Source organism: Barbus barbus (genome assembly GCF_936440315.1).
Source record: "Barbus barbus genome assembly, chromosome: 37".
Lineage (NCBI taxonomy): Eukaryota > Metazoa > Chordata > Actinopteri > Cypriniformes > Cyprinidae > Barbus > Barbus barbus.
In genome coordinates this window covers 18600855-18618234 of record NC_136715.1, presented here as the reverse complement: position 1 = coordinate 18618234, position 17380 = coordinate 18600855, and the positions used below count along the sequence as shown (strand labels likewise).

At 36.7% G+C, this 17380-nt stretch overlaps 1 protein-coding gene across 2 annotated transcripts in view; it reads left to right on the top strand.

The window, feature by feature from the left end:
- The window catches only part of LOC306857186 (microtubule-associated serine/threonine-protein kinase 3-like), a 52747-nt gene extending 37332 nt beyond the window's left edge, over positions 1-15415 (top strand). For both annotated transcript variants that reach the window (XM_079396973.1, XM_079396974.1), the window contains 7 exons: positions 1768-1889; positions 5570-5770; positions 7844-8070; positions 8162-8284; positions 10625-10761; positions 11083-11264; positions 12103-15415. In XM_079396973.1, coding sequence (XP_079253099.1) covers positions 1768-1889; positions 5570-5770; positions 7844-8070; positions 8162-8284; positions 10625-10761; positions 11083-11264; positions 12103-13097 — 1987 coding nt within the window. In that variant the 3' untranslated portion in view covers positions 13098-15415. The remainder of the gene's footprint in view (positions 1-1767; positions 1890-5569; positions 5771-7843; positions 8071-8161; positions 8285-10624; positions 10762-11082; positions 11265-12102) is intronic.
- The last annotated feature ends 1965 nt before the right edge of the window (positions 15416-17380 follow it).

The window sequence follows — 17380 nt, the reverse complement described above, 5'->3', positions numbered from 1 at the left end:
CTGTTTCACAGTGCGCCTCAACGTTGAGCTCTGTTCTGATTGGCTGTTTCACAGTGCGGCTCATTTCAGTAGCTCACACAGTAGGAAGGAAACACAGGGAAAACATATTTCAATACTTTCTCTCGCAGTTATATCGTTGCGTAATTATACTTATATAAAATGCGGGCATCAGGGAGCCGCTATTAATATGCGGGGCATTAAAACTGCTTTCAAATTCATGATCGTTTTTTACTTTCACTTTCGAGATTTGCGATCGCACGTGCTCTGTGTAAATTACAGTGGCAGTGCTTACCACACATTTTACAAGATCAGATGCTTGTCAGTGGTGCTCAGGATCTGTAAATCATGCGCCATCATCCTCAGTCATCTCTCTTTACTCTGTTCATGTGGTAAGTGAAATCTTATGTTCTGTAATGTAGCAGGCTACTGCTTGCAAGCACCTAGCTAATCATGTCCCTTTAGCTCGGGTTATTTTATTGGAACACGTTATTTGTTTTCCGTGCCTTTCTGAATACAGACAGCAACCTATCCCAGCACATCACATCCCCTGCACAGCCTGGAACATAACATTTATTTCCATGATCTGCCATTTTCGCTGTTGTCCTCGCTTGTTTCTTCACAATACCTGCAGAACTTCTGATGGTTCGGTTGGCGGCTGGCCTAGAAAATGAGTGGGTATATGCAAATATTGGGGGTTTAACTATTAGTGATCCCGACTGTAACGTCACAGTCGGTGTTATGTTCTGAGTCGCCTATTTTTTTTCAGTGTTTTTTTTGCATTCACAAGATTTACATGAGGAGGAAACAATGGTGTTTGAGGCTCACGGTATGTCATTTCCATTGTACAGAACTCTTATTATTCAACTATGCCCAGGTAAATACAGCTTTCCATTCTATGGCACCAAGATATACTGCTACTGCACAAATAGCATATAAAATAACCCGTTTTAACTCTCTGAATATCATCAGTTACGTTAACAACCCGTTAGCCTGTGCCATCTAGAGTTTCATGACTGAACTATATATTGTGGTTTTTATTAATATATTTTTTTTTTATTACTTTTGTATTTTCTGGTTTCATTTTATTTTTAAAGTAGTGTGTTTTGTAAATTTTATTATAAAAAAATAAATGTTAGAATATGTGCTAGTCAAACTTACATTGTAGTTGCTTTCTGTATGAATAATTACTTCAAAAATTGCATTACAGATATCTGGGGTTTTGACTAGTCAAAATATAATATTTAAGTTATCCGTAAGTCAATTTTGACTAGTAATAAGTTAACAGCAGGTATCTAAAATATAATTTTGTCTAAAAAGTTATTTTTATTATTTAGACTAGTTAAAAATGCAATAATTCTTACTAATAAAAATGTAATTGAGTAGTCAAAATAAGATACCTTTGGCCAAATTGCATTTTTACTTGTAAAAATGATATACATTTGGTTGTTTTATGTCTGTATATTGATATGTTCATTCATTATTTTTATTAATTTTAGTACAAGTTAAACTAAATGATATGTATATATAATGCCTAGATAGATAATTAGATATAGAAATATAAAATGTATTTCTTTTTTGGTTCACTTTTAATGAAAATGTTTCTTATGGCTACACTTTTATTAAAAACAAAAAACATTACACCCAGTCTAGTATTGCATTAGTAGTAGTAGTATTCGATTTTAGTATGTTGTTTTGATGTTTTTGACTCCGTCACAGTAGATGTTATTTTCCAGCACTCTGTCTGAATGTGTGTTTGAAATCTTCCAGTCTGCGCCCTCGTACTTCTTCCAGCTCTTCTCAGCCTGAGCGAGCTGTGAGCCCCCTAGTGGTGAGCAGCACACACAGCCTGGAGGCCATGCCTCGATTCGCCCTCTCCACAGACGACGAGGGTAAGCTGACACTGAGAATGTTTTCGGTCATCAAATTTATTGCCCTTCACAAATTTTCAAAATGAACATTTTGCCTCATCTGCCAGTGGGCGACTTGAAAGCAGCTGTGAAACTATATTTTGTCCAAAAAAAAAAAGCATTTTTCAGTATAGACCATTTCCTGAGTACACTGAGCACCACCATTACAAATTCTAACTTCCGATTGGATGCTCTTCTGTTCCGGTCTCCATAAGAACCCATTCAAATAATGCCCATCTGTTTTTAATGTAGGCTGCATCCGAAAGCTCTAAAATGCTGCCTTCGGAAGCAGCATTCCAAGGCAGGAAGGCATCAAGGCACGTCCGAATCCAAATTCTGCTTCACTTCCTGTCTCCGGAGGTACCTTCTTCTGATCGAATTTTGAAGGCAGCATAGATGTATCCTTCGCTGCCTTTGATATCCCACAATCCTTTGCATTCCATTCCGTGAGAGTTGAGCTAAAAAATAAAGATGGCATCTGAAAGTTGCGTTTGGTGATTAGTTTGTGTAAATGTATATTTCTGACTAACGTTTTGCACTTTTGATGTTATTTCTAGCGAGAAATCAGTACTATAGTAATTAAATATTCATTTAGTTATTACCAAAGCTTGTTCTATTTTGTTGAAGATTATTAAACCGTTACGCTGCCTCAGAAGCCTGTCCGAAATAAGTTTCGTGAGGTGCCTTTGTGCAAAAATGCTGCCTGCAAAGTCAGCTGCCTACGCTTTTGGACACAGCCGTAGCTAACGTAGGCTTCGTGTCGTCCGTACACTCATTAAACTTTGAGGAGTGAGGCACTGACAAATGTCATTCATTGCGACACTGTAAAGTGATGGTGCTATTGAGCCATGTGCTTTTTAAAAAAAACTAGTGCTGGGCAAGTTAACGCGTTTTTATCGCGTTAACGCATTAATTAATTAACGCCGACAATTAGTTTATCGCGCGTTAACTTACTGCAAGTATAGGTCTCTGCAGCAAAGTAATGGGAGTTACCAGATCGAGGCGTTTTTAGACCATGTGTCCTGATTGGCTGACGTCATAGTGATGGTAGGTTTAGGGGTGGGGTTAGGTAAAGGGGATCATTTTGTTTGTATGATTGAGAAACTCCCAGCAGTTTGAAAACACCCACAAATTCAGAAACGCCCTCTTTTACTCTGCAGAGACCTCAATCTCACTTACTGGGTCACAGCTGGGGTGGGATGTTTATCAGTATGCTACTGGCTGCTTGGGATGAGCGTCATCACGCGTCTCAACCAATGAAATCATTTGTTGTGTGCCTAATGGTGCGTTCACACCGGACGCGACTTGCGCGAATAAATCGCGCTATTCGCGCGTAGTTGGACGCGTGAACATTTTGGGTTTACTAGCTTCATTCGCGCGTGAAATTCACTGCACAACAGACGCGAAGTCGCATCATGGGCGGGGCTTCTGCCAGGCGCACAGGTATGACTGCCACAGAGAGCATATGTATAGAATTTGGCAAATAAAATCACCTTTATGTGCTATGGAAACACTGGACGTGTGTATTTCAGCCGAGAATGTAGTTGTTTAAAACTCAAATCTGCGGTTTATTTATAAAAACAGCCCCTATTTGAAAATGTGCTTAGCCAATTTCGGAGCCGTGAGTTCCAGGCGATCACCGGACGCTCGTGCTCATGTATGCCGAAGAGAGGAGCATAACCTCGGCTAGTCCTTCTGACATTTGCCGCTGGCTCTGATGTCTCTGTAGTGGATAAACACAAGATGTCCTTTATTGTTGTTTTGATTTCTGCCTCTGCTCTTAATCACGTCACTACTAGAGCAAGCTCCTGATTGGCTGGCGCGGCGCGAAATATCCGCCAAAGTTCAGATTTTTCAACTTGCGTTCCGCGCATCAAACGCTCGAAACGCTCAATTCGCTCCGCGCCATTCGCGCGAATCGCGTCATTCGCGCCGCCTCATTCGCGCGAATCGCACCGCAGGATGTCTAATCGCGTCTTTGCATTGACATAACATGTAAATCACTCGCGCTTAACGCTTCATTCGCGTCTGGTGTGAACGCACCATAAGAGAGCTACAGCGCGAAACAGAAAATATCAGGTGCGGACAGAAAAATGGAAAAAGGTACCGAAATCTTAAAGGGACATTTTTATTTTAAACCTCTAACACACGGTGGAATTGATAGAACTAAAGCTATTTGTAACCACTGCAAAGCTGAATTTTCTTATCATCGGAGTACTTCGAGTCTGAAGTATCACTTAAATGCAATGCACACCGTTGATGCCAGCAAATCACCCACCCAAACAAACACTGAAGGAAGGCTTCGGCAGGCTACATTGGATGCAGCATGTGGGAGAACTATAGATTATTTTTTTACAAACTAAAAACTTTGTTTTAATGTTTTATTTATACGTTAATGTTATATTTAATTTGATTACATTAATGTCAAAGTTAAGATTTACAAGAAATGTTAACTGTTAACTTTTAACTGCTGTAAAAAAGCCCTTTATCTGTTTAAAGTTTTGACAAACCAAATGTTATTGCACTTTTGTTCATACAGCAGAACTTTGAAAGAATAAAGTTACACAATACTCTACTTTTGATTTCATTATTGAATTTGGCGCATGCTGCGATTAATCGTGATTAATCGCAGAAGATCATGCGATTAATCGCGATTAAAATATTTAATCGTTGCCCAGCACTAAAAAAAACATTTTAATAATTATCAGTTCGGAATATACGCTAATTTGACTAGAAACACTGGAGACTGGAAATGCAAAGTATCCTTCCGGTTAAGAGTCAGGCGTGACCTCCGCATTCAGGAAAAATGTCTATAACAGTGGAATTAATTGAGTTTTTTTTTTTTTATTTACATTTTTAGAATTATATTTTAGGTCTGAACTGTGAATCATAATTTTAATCATGATTTCTGCTTCTCTCGATTTATTAAGCATAATCGTTATTTATCCTGAACATTTTCATTTTAATTCGCCATTTGTGTGTTTTCACAAGCTTTTATGGTTACTTATTTCAATAGTTTAAATCTTCCATAAAATCCCCCATTTTTCATAAATGGATACATTTTTGCCCAGTGATTATACGTAATCTTCCCAACCTGGCAACCATGCGCACACACGCTCTCTATATTATGGAAAAAGCGTTAATGAGCTGAAAATACCGGCAAATACATTTGCCTGTCTTTCATGAGGTTATTTGCGCTGTTTGCTGCGAATAAATCTGCGAGCAAACCATGTGAGTTGACCTTCTCTTGATTTGTGCTTATGCAAAAGTGTAATAATTCTGTTGAAATGAAGAAAAAAAAGAATTGACAACAATGATGATTAATATTCGTGATTTATATTTTTTTAGCAAAATAATTGATTAGATGTTTAACCATCATCTTGTAGCCCTATTATATATAATTTTTTGAATGTTACTTTTTGAATTTGAATTCAAGTATTGTTTTTATGCTTTGCCACATTGCAGTGTTTTCTACCATACGTATTTTCTACTGTACACACAAAGTTTGAGTTTTGAGTCACTATATTTGCATATTTATACAGAATTTTATAGTAAATGTGTGCCCTAGCAATGTTCAAATTAATGTCCACCTAAATACAATAACGTTATGCTACATTCACAAGGGTGGAGGAGTGTTTTGATGCAAACCTTTTTTTCTGCAGCTGAAGTTGTCGTATCCAACCTACGACGAATCCGACTACGTAGCAACAGCACAGGAACGAAGCACTCATCACCAAGGGAACAAGGGAGTCCTCAGTGCTTTGGAAACCAGCTGGAGACACCTGACAGGCAGCGGCTCTCACCAGGACGCAAAGTTCCCAAGTCTGCATCAGTGTCTACGCTCTCACTCATCATCACGCCAGGTCAGACCCCACAGTGACCACTGCAGTGTTGCAAAATATTACTTCTCATATCTGGAGAGTGATCAGGGTTGGGTACAAATTACATAATGAAAATTGTACTTTATAATGTAATCTATTAGATTCATTCTATTTAGCAAGCTAATTTCTCTAGTGCTGTCAAATGATTAATCGCATCTAAAATAAGTTTTTATTTACATAATGTGTGTGTGCTGTGTATATTTACTGTGTATATATAAATACACATGCACGGATACATTTCAGAAAAATGTTATGTTTATATATTAAATAGATTTATATATAATATAAATTATTTTAATATAAATATATACATGTAAATATTTTCAAAATATATACTGTATGTGTGTATTTATATATATATTAAAATTAAAATTATATATATAAATTTATATATACATTAAATATACACAGTACACACATTATGTAAACAAACTTATTTTAAGAGCGCTACTTTTTTTATTTAGATTACTTTTGAGAGAGAAAAAATGTATATTTATTATTATTATTATTATTATTATTTATTTTTACAAAAATATGAAGTGCATTAAACATCGCACTACACCATGGTTTCCCAAACTGAGGTTAATGAAAGAACTGCAGGGGGTTGATGAAAAGCTAATTATTAAGTAAATCATAAATGTCAATTTAAAATGAACAAATGAATTCAATTAATATTTTATTAATTTATTTGCATGTCAGTGCGACCATTAACTGACGTCAGAGAACAGTGCAAATGTGATTGAAATATTAGCTTAAAATCTCAGGGGTCTTTCCAGGTTTGAAATAATTTTTTCCAAACTTCCAGAATCAATAATTAGTAAAGGTCATCGGATATGATAAAGACATAGTGTTTCAAAGCTATATATCAGCAGTGTTTAGTTACTTGCTTAATTATTTGTCTCTTACAAGGTGCTTTTTTCCCTAAATTTAGAAACATGGATCACATTTATTTACAGGATATTTACATGGCAATTCTGAATTGTGAATATAGTCAAAGCTAAATTGTATGACACACAGTAGAATTTTTCTAAAATAAAATTTACAAGAGAAAAATCTATAATCTGATAAGTGTTTTAAAACAATGTAATCTAATTACAAATACTTAATTTTTGGAATCTGATTACATAATCTGGATTACATGTAACTCAACACTGAAAATGATATTGTATATTTTTAGGGTTGTCACTAATGATTATTTTGGTATTTGAGTAATCGCTCGATTATTTTGGCGATTTAATAGAGTAATCCGATCTTTTTTTTTTTTTTTTATAAAAACAGACCTATGTGAACAATAGACTTTAAAATGACTTTAAATACATATAGAATAGCAATGAGGCAAAAATATTTGGTTCAAATAAAATATCAAAAGCAAGTAATCATATGGTTTTATTGAACAAGAGAGTTCAAATGCATACAAATATATATGTAATGAAACAATATAATCATAATTTATGTATGTTGTTTTATATCAAATCCCTGCAGAGAGCACCAATGGCCTGACAATTGTTTTTACACTTTACAGCACGATCTAATCCTTGTTTAATATTGACTAAACGTTAAATTCAAATGTCCACAATCTTTAATATTTGGCCACTTCTTTGATAAAAATGCATCAGCCACTGGTGTTTCTTGAATATGTGGACATTAAAACATGCAAAATCAGAGCAAGCGTTTAAACTTTTATTTTGAAGTTTCAATAAACCGTTAGCTTTTTTAAAAAAGATAATGATATATTCTCCTGTATGATGTACCTTTTATAAATCTGATCGAAAGCGATTCATTGATTCCCGTCTGTGGAATGAGCCATTTCTGGTATTTTGCCGGTTTTTATAATCGATGGAATCATATAAAGACATATAATACTGTTGCGTTATGAGTTCGAATTCTGGCTCGAGCACCTTTCCCGATCCCACCCCTCTCTCTCCCACTTCACTTTTTGTCATCTCTACACTGTCCTGTCATAATAAAGGCAAAATTCCAAAACTAAATCTTAAAAAAAAATTTGCTTTATCTGTATTATTTTTGACATTTTTCCCCCTTCTTCCTCCTCCCCAGATGATGGGAGTGGCAGCCTGCAAGCGCGTTCTATTTCTTCTCGATCGTTTTCCTCTAACCCATCATCCAGAGACTCCTCCCCAAATCGAGACCTGTCACTCAGCATCAGCAGGCTCCGTCCCCCCATCATCATCCACAGCTCTGGGAAGAAATATGGCTTCACCCTGCAGACCATTCGTGTGTACATGGGGACCAGCGACATCTACACCATACACCACATGGTCTCGGTATGTGGAGAATCAATCCTATACTCAGACACCGAGCTTTACAGGTGCTTATCGGTCTGGTTATTCTGATCGCTCTTGCTCTTTCTGTCAGGGTGTGGAGGAGAGCAGCCCTGCCCATGAGGCTGGACTGCGAGCAGGTGATCTGATCACTCATGTGAATGGAGAGTCAGTGCAGGGTCTAGTGCACACAGAGATGATGGAGCTGCTTTTGAAGGTATTCGAACAGAAGCATGCTGGGATTCACTGAACTGTTCTGTAATACTCTGAACCAGACCAAAGATAAATTGTCTTTTGAAGAATTTCACAGAAAACACAACCGTTTTGAACTTTCCAGTGATTTTTGCCATGGCTAAGGATTGTTGTTGTTTCCACACAGTCTCAACTGGCTTATTGTTTTTATAAAATTTTGGGAACAGCAAAATGACAGTGAACAGACGTTAACATAAATGTATTAAATACAAAAAATAAATAAAAATACGTTTTTTTTGTCATTTTAAAATTTTAAACCGATAATTCTACTAGTAATAATTTAGTTTGAACTACTTTAAACAAAAATTATATATCACAAGTCAAAAAAGTTTACTAAGCTTTTTACTAGTCCAAATTGAATTGCAGATATCTTTGATGTAATTACAGATGTCAACATTTAATAGTAATGAATTAGCAATATAAGATTAAAAATATAAGTATAAAAAGTAATTATAAATTAGTAAATTTAAAGTAGAGTATTTACTAGTCTTTTACATAGTAGATATCTGCTGTATGAAGAATAACTAGTCATAGTTGCAGTACAGATATCTAAAATAGGGGTATTGACTAGTCAAATATATACAGTCATGGCCAAAAATATCATTATGAAATAAATGTTTTTCTCAAATACACGTTGGACACAATTATTTTCACCCCTAGAAATTCTTATGAGTAAAATATCTCTGAAGTATATTCCCATTCATATTCACAATTTTGAGCACTCCAGGGTGATTATGAACATGAAATTATCCAGCCATGGCTTCCTGTTTCACAGAAATATAAATAGGAGGGAAAACAAAGCCCAAATTCCCTTAATCATTCATCACAATGAGAAAAACCAAATAATATATTTCTGATGTGCAGAAAAGATAATTGAGCTTCACAAATTAGTGAAGTGGCTTTAAGAAAAGAGCTAGAGCAGTGAAAATCCCCATTTCCACCATCAGAGCAATAATTAAGAATTTCCAATCAACAGAAAGTGTTACGAAACTGCCTGGAAGAGGACGTGTGTCTATATCGTCCTAATGCACGGTGAGAAGGAGAGTTTGAGTGGCTAAAGACTCTCAGCTGGACCACAGCTGGAGAATTGCAGAAAATAGTTGAGTCTGGGGGTCAGAAAACCTTTAAAAAAATTTGTCAAACAGCACCTACATCACCACATGTTGTTTGGGAGGGTTTCAAGAAAAATTCTCCTCACTCATCCAAAAACAATCTCCAGCATATTCAGTTATCAGACAGGACTGGCACTTCAAATGGGAAAAAATTAGCTTTTTAGCAGCAAACAATCAAGATGGGTTTTGGTGAATACCGGGATAAAAAGTACCCCATGTGTGCAGTGAAATATACTGCTGTATTTTTGATGATGTGGGCCTATATTTCTGCTGGACATCTTGGTTAGACACATGGCATCATGGATTCTATCAAATACCAACAGATTAAAAATCAATAAGTGACTGACTCTGTTATAAATCTTATAATGGGCCTTTGTTTGGATCTTCCAACTGTACAATAATCCAAACACAAACCTCAAAAACAACACAAAAATGGGTCACTGAGCACAAAACCAAGCTTCTGCTGGCCATTCCAGTCCTCTGACCTGAACCCTGTAGAAAATGAGTGAGGTGAACTGAAGAGAAGTAGCACCGTCATGGAGCTGTGAATCTAAAGGGTCTGGAGTGATTCTGGATGAAGGAATGGTCTCTGATCTCTTGTCAGGTGCTCTCTAACCTCATCGGGCATTATAGGAGAAAATTTTGAACTGTTAAAGTGGAAAATGGAGGTTTCAAAAAGTATTGAATAAAAGGGTGCCGTTAATTGTGGCAAACGTGTATTTGAGAAAAACATTTCACAATGATATTTCCCCCCATTTTAAATTCTTATTATCCAATGAAAGGTTAGATTTTTGTGAACTTTTTAAATAAAAGGTCATAAGGATTAACAATGCGGATTAATTTTCACAGCCGCCTTTGTTCATATTTACCAAGGGTGCCGATATTTTTGGCCATGACTGTAATTTATGACTGTAATGTAATTTTGACAAAAAAAAGTTTTAACACTGATTTTTACTATCTGGATTTTTTTTCACAATATCTGCGATTCAATTTGAGCTAGTAAAATTAATACTAGTCAAAAAATTGCAGTAACCTTTTGTTCTATGTAGTTCAAATTGCATTATTGCTCATTTATTTGTCAATTTAATTCAAGCTAATAACTGAAAGATGAAATGGTTTGCTATAAAATATAAGAGAGGTCAAAGATTATGTCAGATTACATCTATGTTCATTATGATTCTCTTAATATACAGAGCGGTAACCAGGTGGCCCTGCAGACTATCGCGCTGGAGGACACATCTATAAAGATTGGGCCAGCACGCAAGCGCAGCTGTAAAGGAAAGATGGCTCGCCGCAGTAAGAGGAGCAAATGGAAGGACAGTCAGGACCGGTCAGGAGAACACTTGTTTTTAAGCTTTTATATTATTTTACAAAATATTAGTTTTCAATGGACAATCCCAATATGCAGAGTGCAGGATAAACAATTCCACAAATAATGCCTCTGCATACATAATACGATTCAGTGAATGCAAATTAGATTTATTTTAAACACTATTTACTCAGCAGAAAATATTTAATATCCTTTAACAGCCTAGCAGATATGGTTACTGGCTGATGTATTTGACACATGTTAATGGTATGTCACTTGCAAGAGATCAAGATCCATCATTGATGTTTTCGTTAACCTGAATAATGTCTGGTGTTCACCCAGGAGGCGCAGTATGCTGAAGAAGCTGTCCAAACAGAGCACCGTCATGCACAGCAGCCGCAGTTTCTCCTCTGGCCTGCATCACTCTGTGTCCTCCAGCGAGAGTCTGCCAGGCTCTCCCACACACAGCCTTTCCTCTGGACCCACAACACCCTGCCGGAGCCCCGTTCCCGACCACACCGCTGGTATGGCATGATTTTAACAGATAAGGAAGATGAAAGACTATTTCAACAGTTTTTATTTTTAATTTTGTTTCAGAAAGGAAGTAAAAATATTTGTTTCTTTATATTACAAAATTAAAATTAAGAGAGGCACAATAAGACCTATTTCTAGGTCACTTATTCAATTAAGAAATGACAAATTTATATTTTTAAAATATAATTTTTATGATTCTATTATATTAAATATAATCCTATGTTTTCTTTATATTATAAAATGAAGAGCTATTTCACTTATTAAATTACAAAACAGCAAAACAATTTGGTAAATGTTTTGGCTATTATATTATTTAGATAAACATTTAGAAATTGAAATACTTATTTCTGTTTTAATTTTTTTAAATCAAATTATTATTTATTTTTATTAATTATTTTCTTTATATTGTAAAATAAGGAAATATTTTCGACTCGGCACTAGTTTTAGTTCACTTATTTGATTGTAAAATGACAAAAATGTTTGTTGAATATATTGCATATAGTTATATGCAGAATATATAGAATTTTTAAAAAAACGTTTTAACATTTCTTTTTATATTGTCAAATATTTAAGATTCTGCACTATTTCTAGTTCACTTATTCAATTAGAAAACAGCAAAAAAGTTTGTTGGATATTGTTTATTGTAATATGCAGATTGAAATATCGGATTTATTTTTTCTGAATATTTCTCTTTACATTTGAAGAAATATTTAATATTATGCACATCATTTCTAGTTCACTTACTCTGATTACAAAATGCCTAAAAGGTTGTTTTGTTTATATTTTTATTTTGTTACAAATATTCATAAAACATTGCCATCCGTTCAGATGCCAGCCTGCCCCAGAGCGCCTCCCCGTGCTCCAGCTCTCCCAGTTCACCGGCGGTGCAAATGCGGCCCAGCTCCCTGCACGGCCTCGGGTCTAAACTCAGCAACCAGCGCTACACTAAAGTCGGGAGACGCAAGTCCACCAGCAGTATCCCACCCTCGCCTCTGGCCTGCACCTCTTCACAGCAGGCCCTGTCCCCTCAGCGCTCCCCCTCTCCCTTACCCAGCATCTCCAAAACCCTCCACTCCTTCCACGGCAAGACCCTGTCGCCCCCCACCATCATTCGGCACGTGGTCCGACCCCGGAGTGCAGAACCTCCGCGTTCCCCTCTGCTAAAGAGAATCCAGTCTGCGGAGAAACTCTCGGGGGCTTTATTCGCTGACAAAAAGCCCCATGCAGCCCGTAGAAACACACTGGAGGTCCCGCACTGCGAGGTGGACGTCCCGGGAGAGGCCGAGGCCGAGGGGGCCTGTGGTGCCACATACACGGCGGATCACAGCAGGCTGGGCGGATACCTGTGCGTCCAGAGATTGAGGGACTGGCCTGGCGAGCGCATGGAGCAGATCGTCGTAATGCGCAAGCTGAATCTCTCCGAACGTCGTGATTCCTTCAAGAAACAAGAAGCCGTGCAGGAGGTGAGCTTTGACGAACCGGATGACAGGGCTCCTCCGATGTCCCCTCAGACATCTGCGACTGCTGGCGCACGGCTCAAGCAGATGACGAGCGAGATGCAGTCGGAGGAGGAGTGTTTAGAGAGGAGGAATCCGCTGGTTCCCCAGATCGCCGTGCAAGGATCAGAGAGCGAGGAAGTGGATGACTGGAGGCTTTGCTCGGATGAAGACGAGGAAGAAGTTGAGGAAAACGTGAATCGGGGCGATCATGCCAACAAAGACGACCCGCGCTCCTCAGCAGCTGCGCATGAAGCCGCCGAGACGGTGAAGCCGGAAACGCAAAACACCAGGAGTCCAGAGAAACGCAAACTGAAAGAGAGATAAATGACTGAAGACTGTTACATATCCGCAGGCTTCTCAACGCACCCGCTGAGATGTTTGATGCCACGCAGATTAAAGAGTGGAGTATTTTATTAGCGTGTAAATGGAAGTAAGCTAGTCTTATACAGTGAATATTTATGCTTTTTTATTTATAATGTACACTGGAGACATACTGTTGGCCAAAAAGACTACTTGACAGTTGCTAGTCCGTTTTTCTCACCTTCTGTGAACCTGTTGAGGAGGGAAATTGAATGACTTGATTTTTCTATGAAAATGTGCAAATGCTTCGAATTCATTTCATCCTCCAAGAGCTTTTCATTTTTGCACCAGCATTGTGGTTTTAAAAGGTATTGAATGGAATTGTCATTTGGCCCTTGTCATGTATTATTTTATAATCTCAAAGAATTTCCAGAGCATTTGAAATAATACGTGCGAAGGAAAAAAGGGCTCTGTTGTGTCTTCAAGCAACTTGACATGTTGGTCAAGGTGTCCAAAAAAAAAGTACAATGTATTTGTGGATTTCATGCATCAAACAAAATAGGTCAGTTTTTAAGTTATATTTTTCCTCTTTTTTTTTTTTTTTAAGATGAATTTAGATTTAAAATATTTTAAACTACAGGGATAGTTCACCTAAAAAATAACACATTCTGTCATTTACTCTTCTTCAAGAATTCCAGAAGATATTTTGAAAAAGGTCCCCATTGACTTTCATAGTATGTTTTCATACTGTGGGAGTCAGTGGCGACCAAAAACTGGTTACCCACATTCTTTAAAATATCATCTGTTATGTTCAACAAAATAAAGTCAGACAGGTTTGGAATGTCATGGGGGTGAGTACACGAGTTTTCATTTTTGGGTGAACTATCCCTTTAAATTCCTTTCCTTACACTCTGCTTCATAAATTTACGCTTTTAAGTTTATAAAGTGTATTCTTTAATTTAACATCCAAAATCCAAATGTCATCCCTTCAATTTTAAGGTATATTTTCACAGTTCCCACACTTATTTTTTTGCATGTCTTTAATTTTCCTTTATTCTTTCTGTACACTTTTTCACCCAACTTTGCATGTTATTTTCAGTTCCCACAAATGTTTTTTTTTTTTTTTTTTTTTTTTTCTTCACCCAGAGTTGCATGTTAAGTTTACATGCAACCTAAAAAAAAATCTAAAATATTCACAGGTGTTAAGATGAACGGGCTTAAGGACACTTTTGAAAAATTGTAAGAAATAGTAAAGCATGCGGTCACACATCTCATATTAACTAGAACTCATTCGCGTGTGCTCTTAAGAGAAATCACTGCGTAACAAACTACGTTATCACAAGTTTTCCATAGACCGTTGGCCCGTTGGAAGTCCTCACAAACTTTTGTACTTGGAGTAATGTTTACAATTTTTATATATTTGGATTTGTACTGTGCGACGGGATCTGTATGGCCTGTTTTTAACTTAATTCCAAATGTGTGCCGACTGAAGTCAGTGGGTGGAGGCTTCAGTTAGATTAGGGTTTTAAAGTTCGGTTGATGTCAAAGTTAATAGGCAAATCTCTCAAACGTTGCACACGTCAGACTGGATGTTTTTGTGTTCATATGCATGACTCTCCTCCAAAACGCTTTTTCTAAGCTGAATTTGTCGTTATTTGAGTCTAATAGACAGTATTTTTATTGCATGAGAAGGTGCAACAGTCAGTTGGATGCTGTCAGTCAGTCAGGTCTTTATATAAAGGAGAGCACATGTCTGACAAGTTCAACATTTCTGTTATATTTTTGAGGTTCATTGTTAATTGCAACCTGTGTGTAACGTTTTTTGCATCAGACTACTGTAATCGTAAGACCAGTTTGTGTAAATTTTAATAGGCAGTATTTTTCCGCCTGTCAGCCAACCAATTGCATGCTGCATGTTCATTGAATACACGGTACACGTTGGCATGGCATCCTGAGTGCAATGTGTTTAATGGTCAAGTATAACCAAGCCTTTGAATTACAGTAATCTTTCAAATCATTTCATGTTATACAGACCCTGTGGTGACATTTTATCCCTCTGTAATCACAGACTTTAGTGGATGAAGTGTCGTGTGGATCGTGTTCAGATGAGGCGGGGTAACTATCTGCTCTTACAGTCACACTACAGCGTCACAGCACTGGAAATCCATCATCTATATATGCTAGTGTGCTGCTGGTTTCTTCCATTTTTCCAGAATTGTCAAGACTTACTATGTATTGGTATGTGTTTGTAAAAAAAAAAAATACTTTTGATAAATATTTTTTAATGTTATAACTGTTCGTCTGATGATGTTTTGTAATAAATCATTCACTGGTTAAGAGGGAATATTTTTACTTGTTTTTCTTTTAAAAAAGCCTTTATAAATTAGCAATATCATTGAGTTGGATTGCAATATGGCTTTATATCAGCATGGTTGTGATTCGGCCGTAATATAAATAATAGCCATAGTATTTATTAATATTTAGTATTGAGAAAAGGTGTGGGTGTGGTAGCGATAGTAATTTTGGTTACCGTACAGTGTTACACCATTAGATGGCGCTTCGTAAAGGGGCGGTCACACTCCACTTTTCGTTTCATTGACAATTCATATTCATGCAAATTCGTCAGACTGGAAATCCGTGCGAACGGTTTTGTATTTCCCTGCGTTTCAAAGTTCAAGCTTGGTTAACTCTGGCCTGCAAATTCGCACCACATGATACCGTGTGACAAATGGCAGATCGATACGTGACAGCATGAGGACCTATCTGAATTAAAAGAACAAATTTAAAATTGCAGCGCTGCAGGAAAGTTGAGTAGATTGTATGTTTTTACATTTTAGATGTATTATAATTTGTTACGCGTTGAATTTAAGTTTTTAAAAAAACGCTGCACAGCGTGACATCATATCACGACCGTTGCAGCATGCGAAACAATTTCACATGCTCAAAGTCTTGTGTGACTGCGGCTTAAGACTCAACCAACAAACACAATGAGCAGCGTTATCATGGGAAATATCTTTAACATATGAAAGGATACGACAAAAATATCACTTTTGTAACCCAGTACATTAGTTTGGATCACTAGTATTAATTAATTAGTATTAGTTTATTCATATCGTTATGAAACTAATAGTAAGTGAAGAATAAGACATAAATTGTATTTATTTTATTATAAATAATTCAAAGAATATAAAAACGTTTCTGAATTAATTTGATTGGTGAGGTGAAAGGTTAGCTCCGCCCTCAGTTGAGAAGCTTCCAGAAAAAGATCGGTATCAAGCTGAGACTAGATGAGAGAGATTGTGAACGACACGAGTGATATTAAATCAATTGAGTGAGTAAAGAATGAACAGTGATAATTTATCAATAAATTATTAACAAGCACAGTAGATTTGTGAGTTATTAGTTCTTAGAGAGCTCGCGTGTGAGAAGTGCCTCGTGAAAACTGAGCGCGCTGTGAACTGAACAGATAGGAGAAATTTTCAAATCTTTCCTTTGGAAAATAGTTTTTCTTTTGTTCCTTGATCCATATTTCTCCTTGGTGAGTACTATTTTCTTTATGAGAAGTGTGTTTGACTAATGAGAATATTGTTTTGTAATAGTAATGTGAACAACGCATTGGTAAAGTGGGTAATAATATGAAAAAAATGTGAAAATGTTTTATAATATACTATGTGATTGTATGTACTTACGTTAAATAATGCAGAGATGTATTATTTGTTGAGATTGTGTTTTTTTTCTCTGTTGGGAAGTGTGTGCCATGCGGTGCTAGCTTGCTAGCTCTGTATATAGATTAATGTGTTAATCGAGCACATGGTGATTAGCATGCATATGTATTTAAATGATTGAAGAGAGTCATATTGATTGTTTAAAAAGGTTTATTTGAATGAGATGCTAATAATTGTGTTTGGCTTTGTTTTCAAGGCCGGGTTTTTTGTTTTGGTATATTTTTTCCTTTGATTTAATTCTCTGTTGAGAGTTCCTGGATTGCTGCTGAGATTCCGTTCCGTTCCATTCCGATTCCGAGATTTCTGTCCTGCTGTGGATTTCCTATCCCAGGTTGGACTGGCGAGCCATCCCATCATTTCGTCCCTGGAAACCTGTAAAAAGTGTTGTGAGAAACAAAGTTCTGAGTGGGTAGGACAAAACTACACACATTGCATATTTTTTCCAATTTACCTGGATTTTCCTGAAGTCAAGAATTCAAGTTTTTTCCTTCTTCATGGACTGAGCTCGTTAGTTCATTTTTGATGAACATTAATATTTTTTAACTAGTTTTACATGTAGCGCATGGCTCGGTTTCTAGCTCT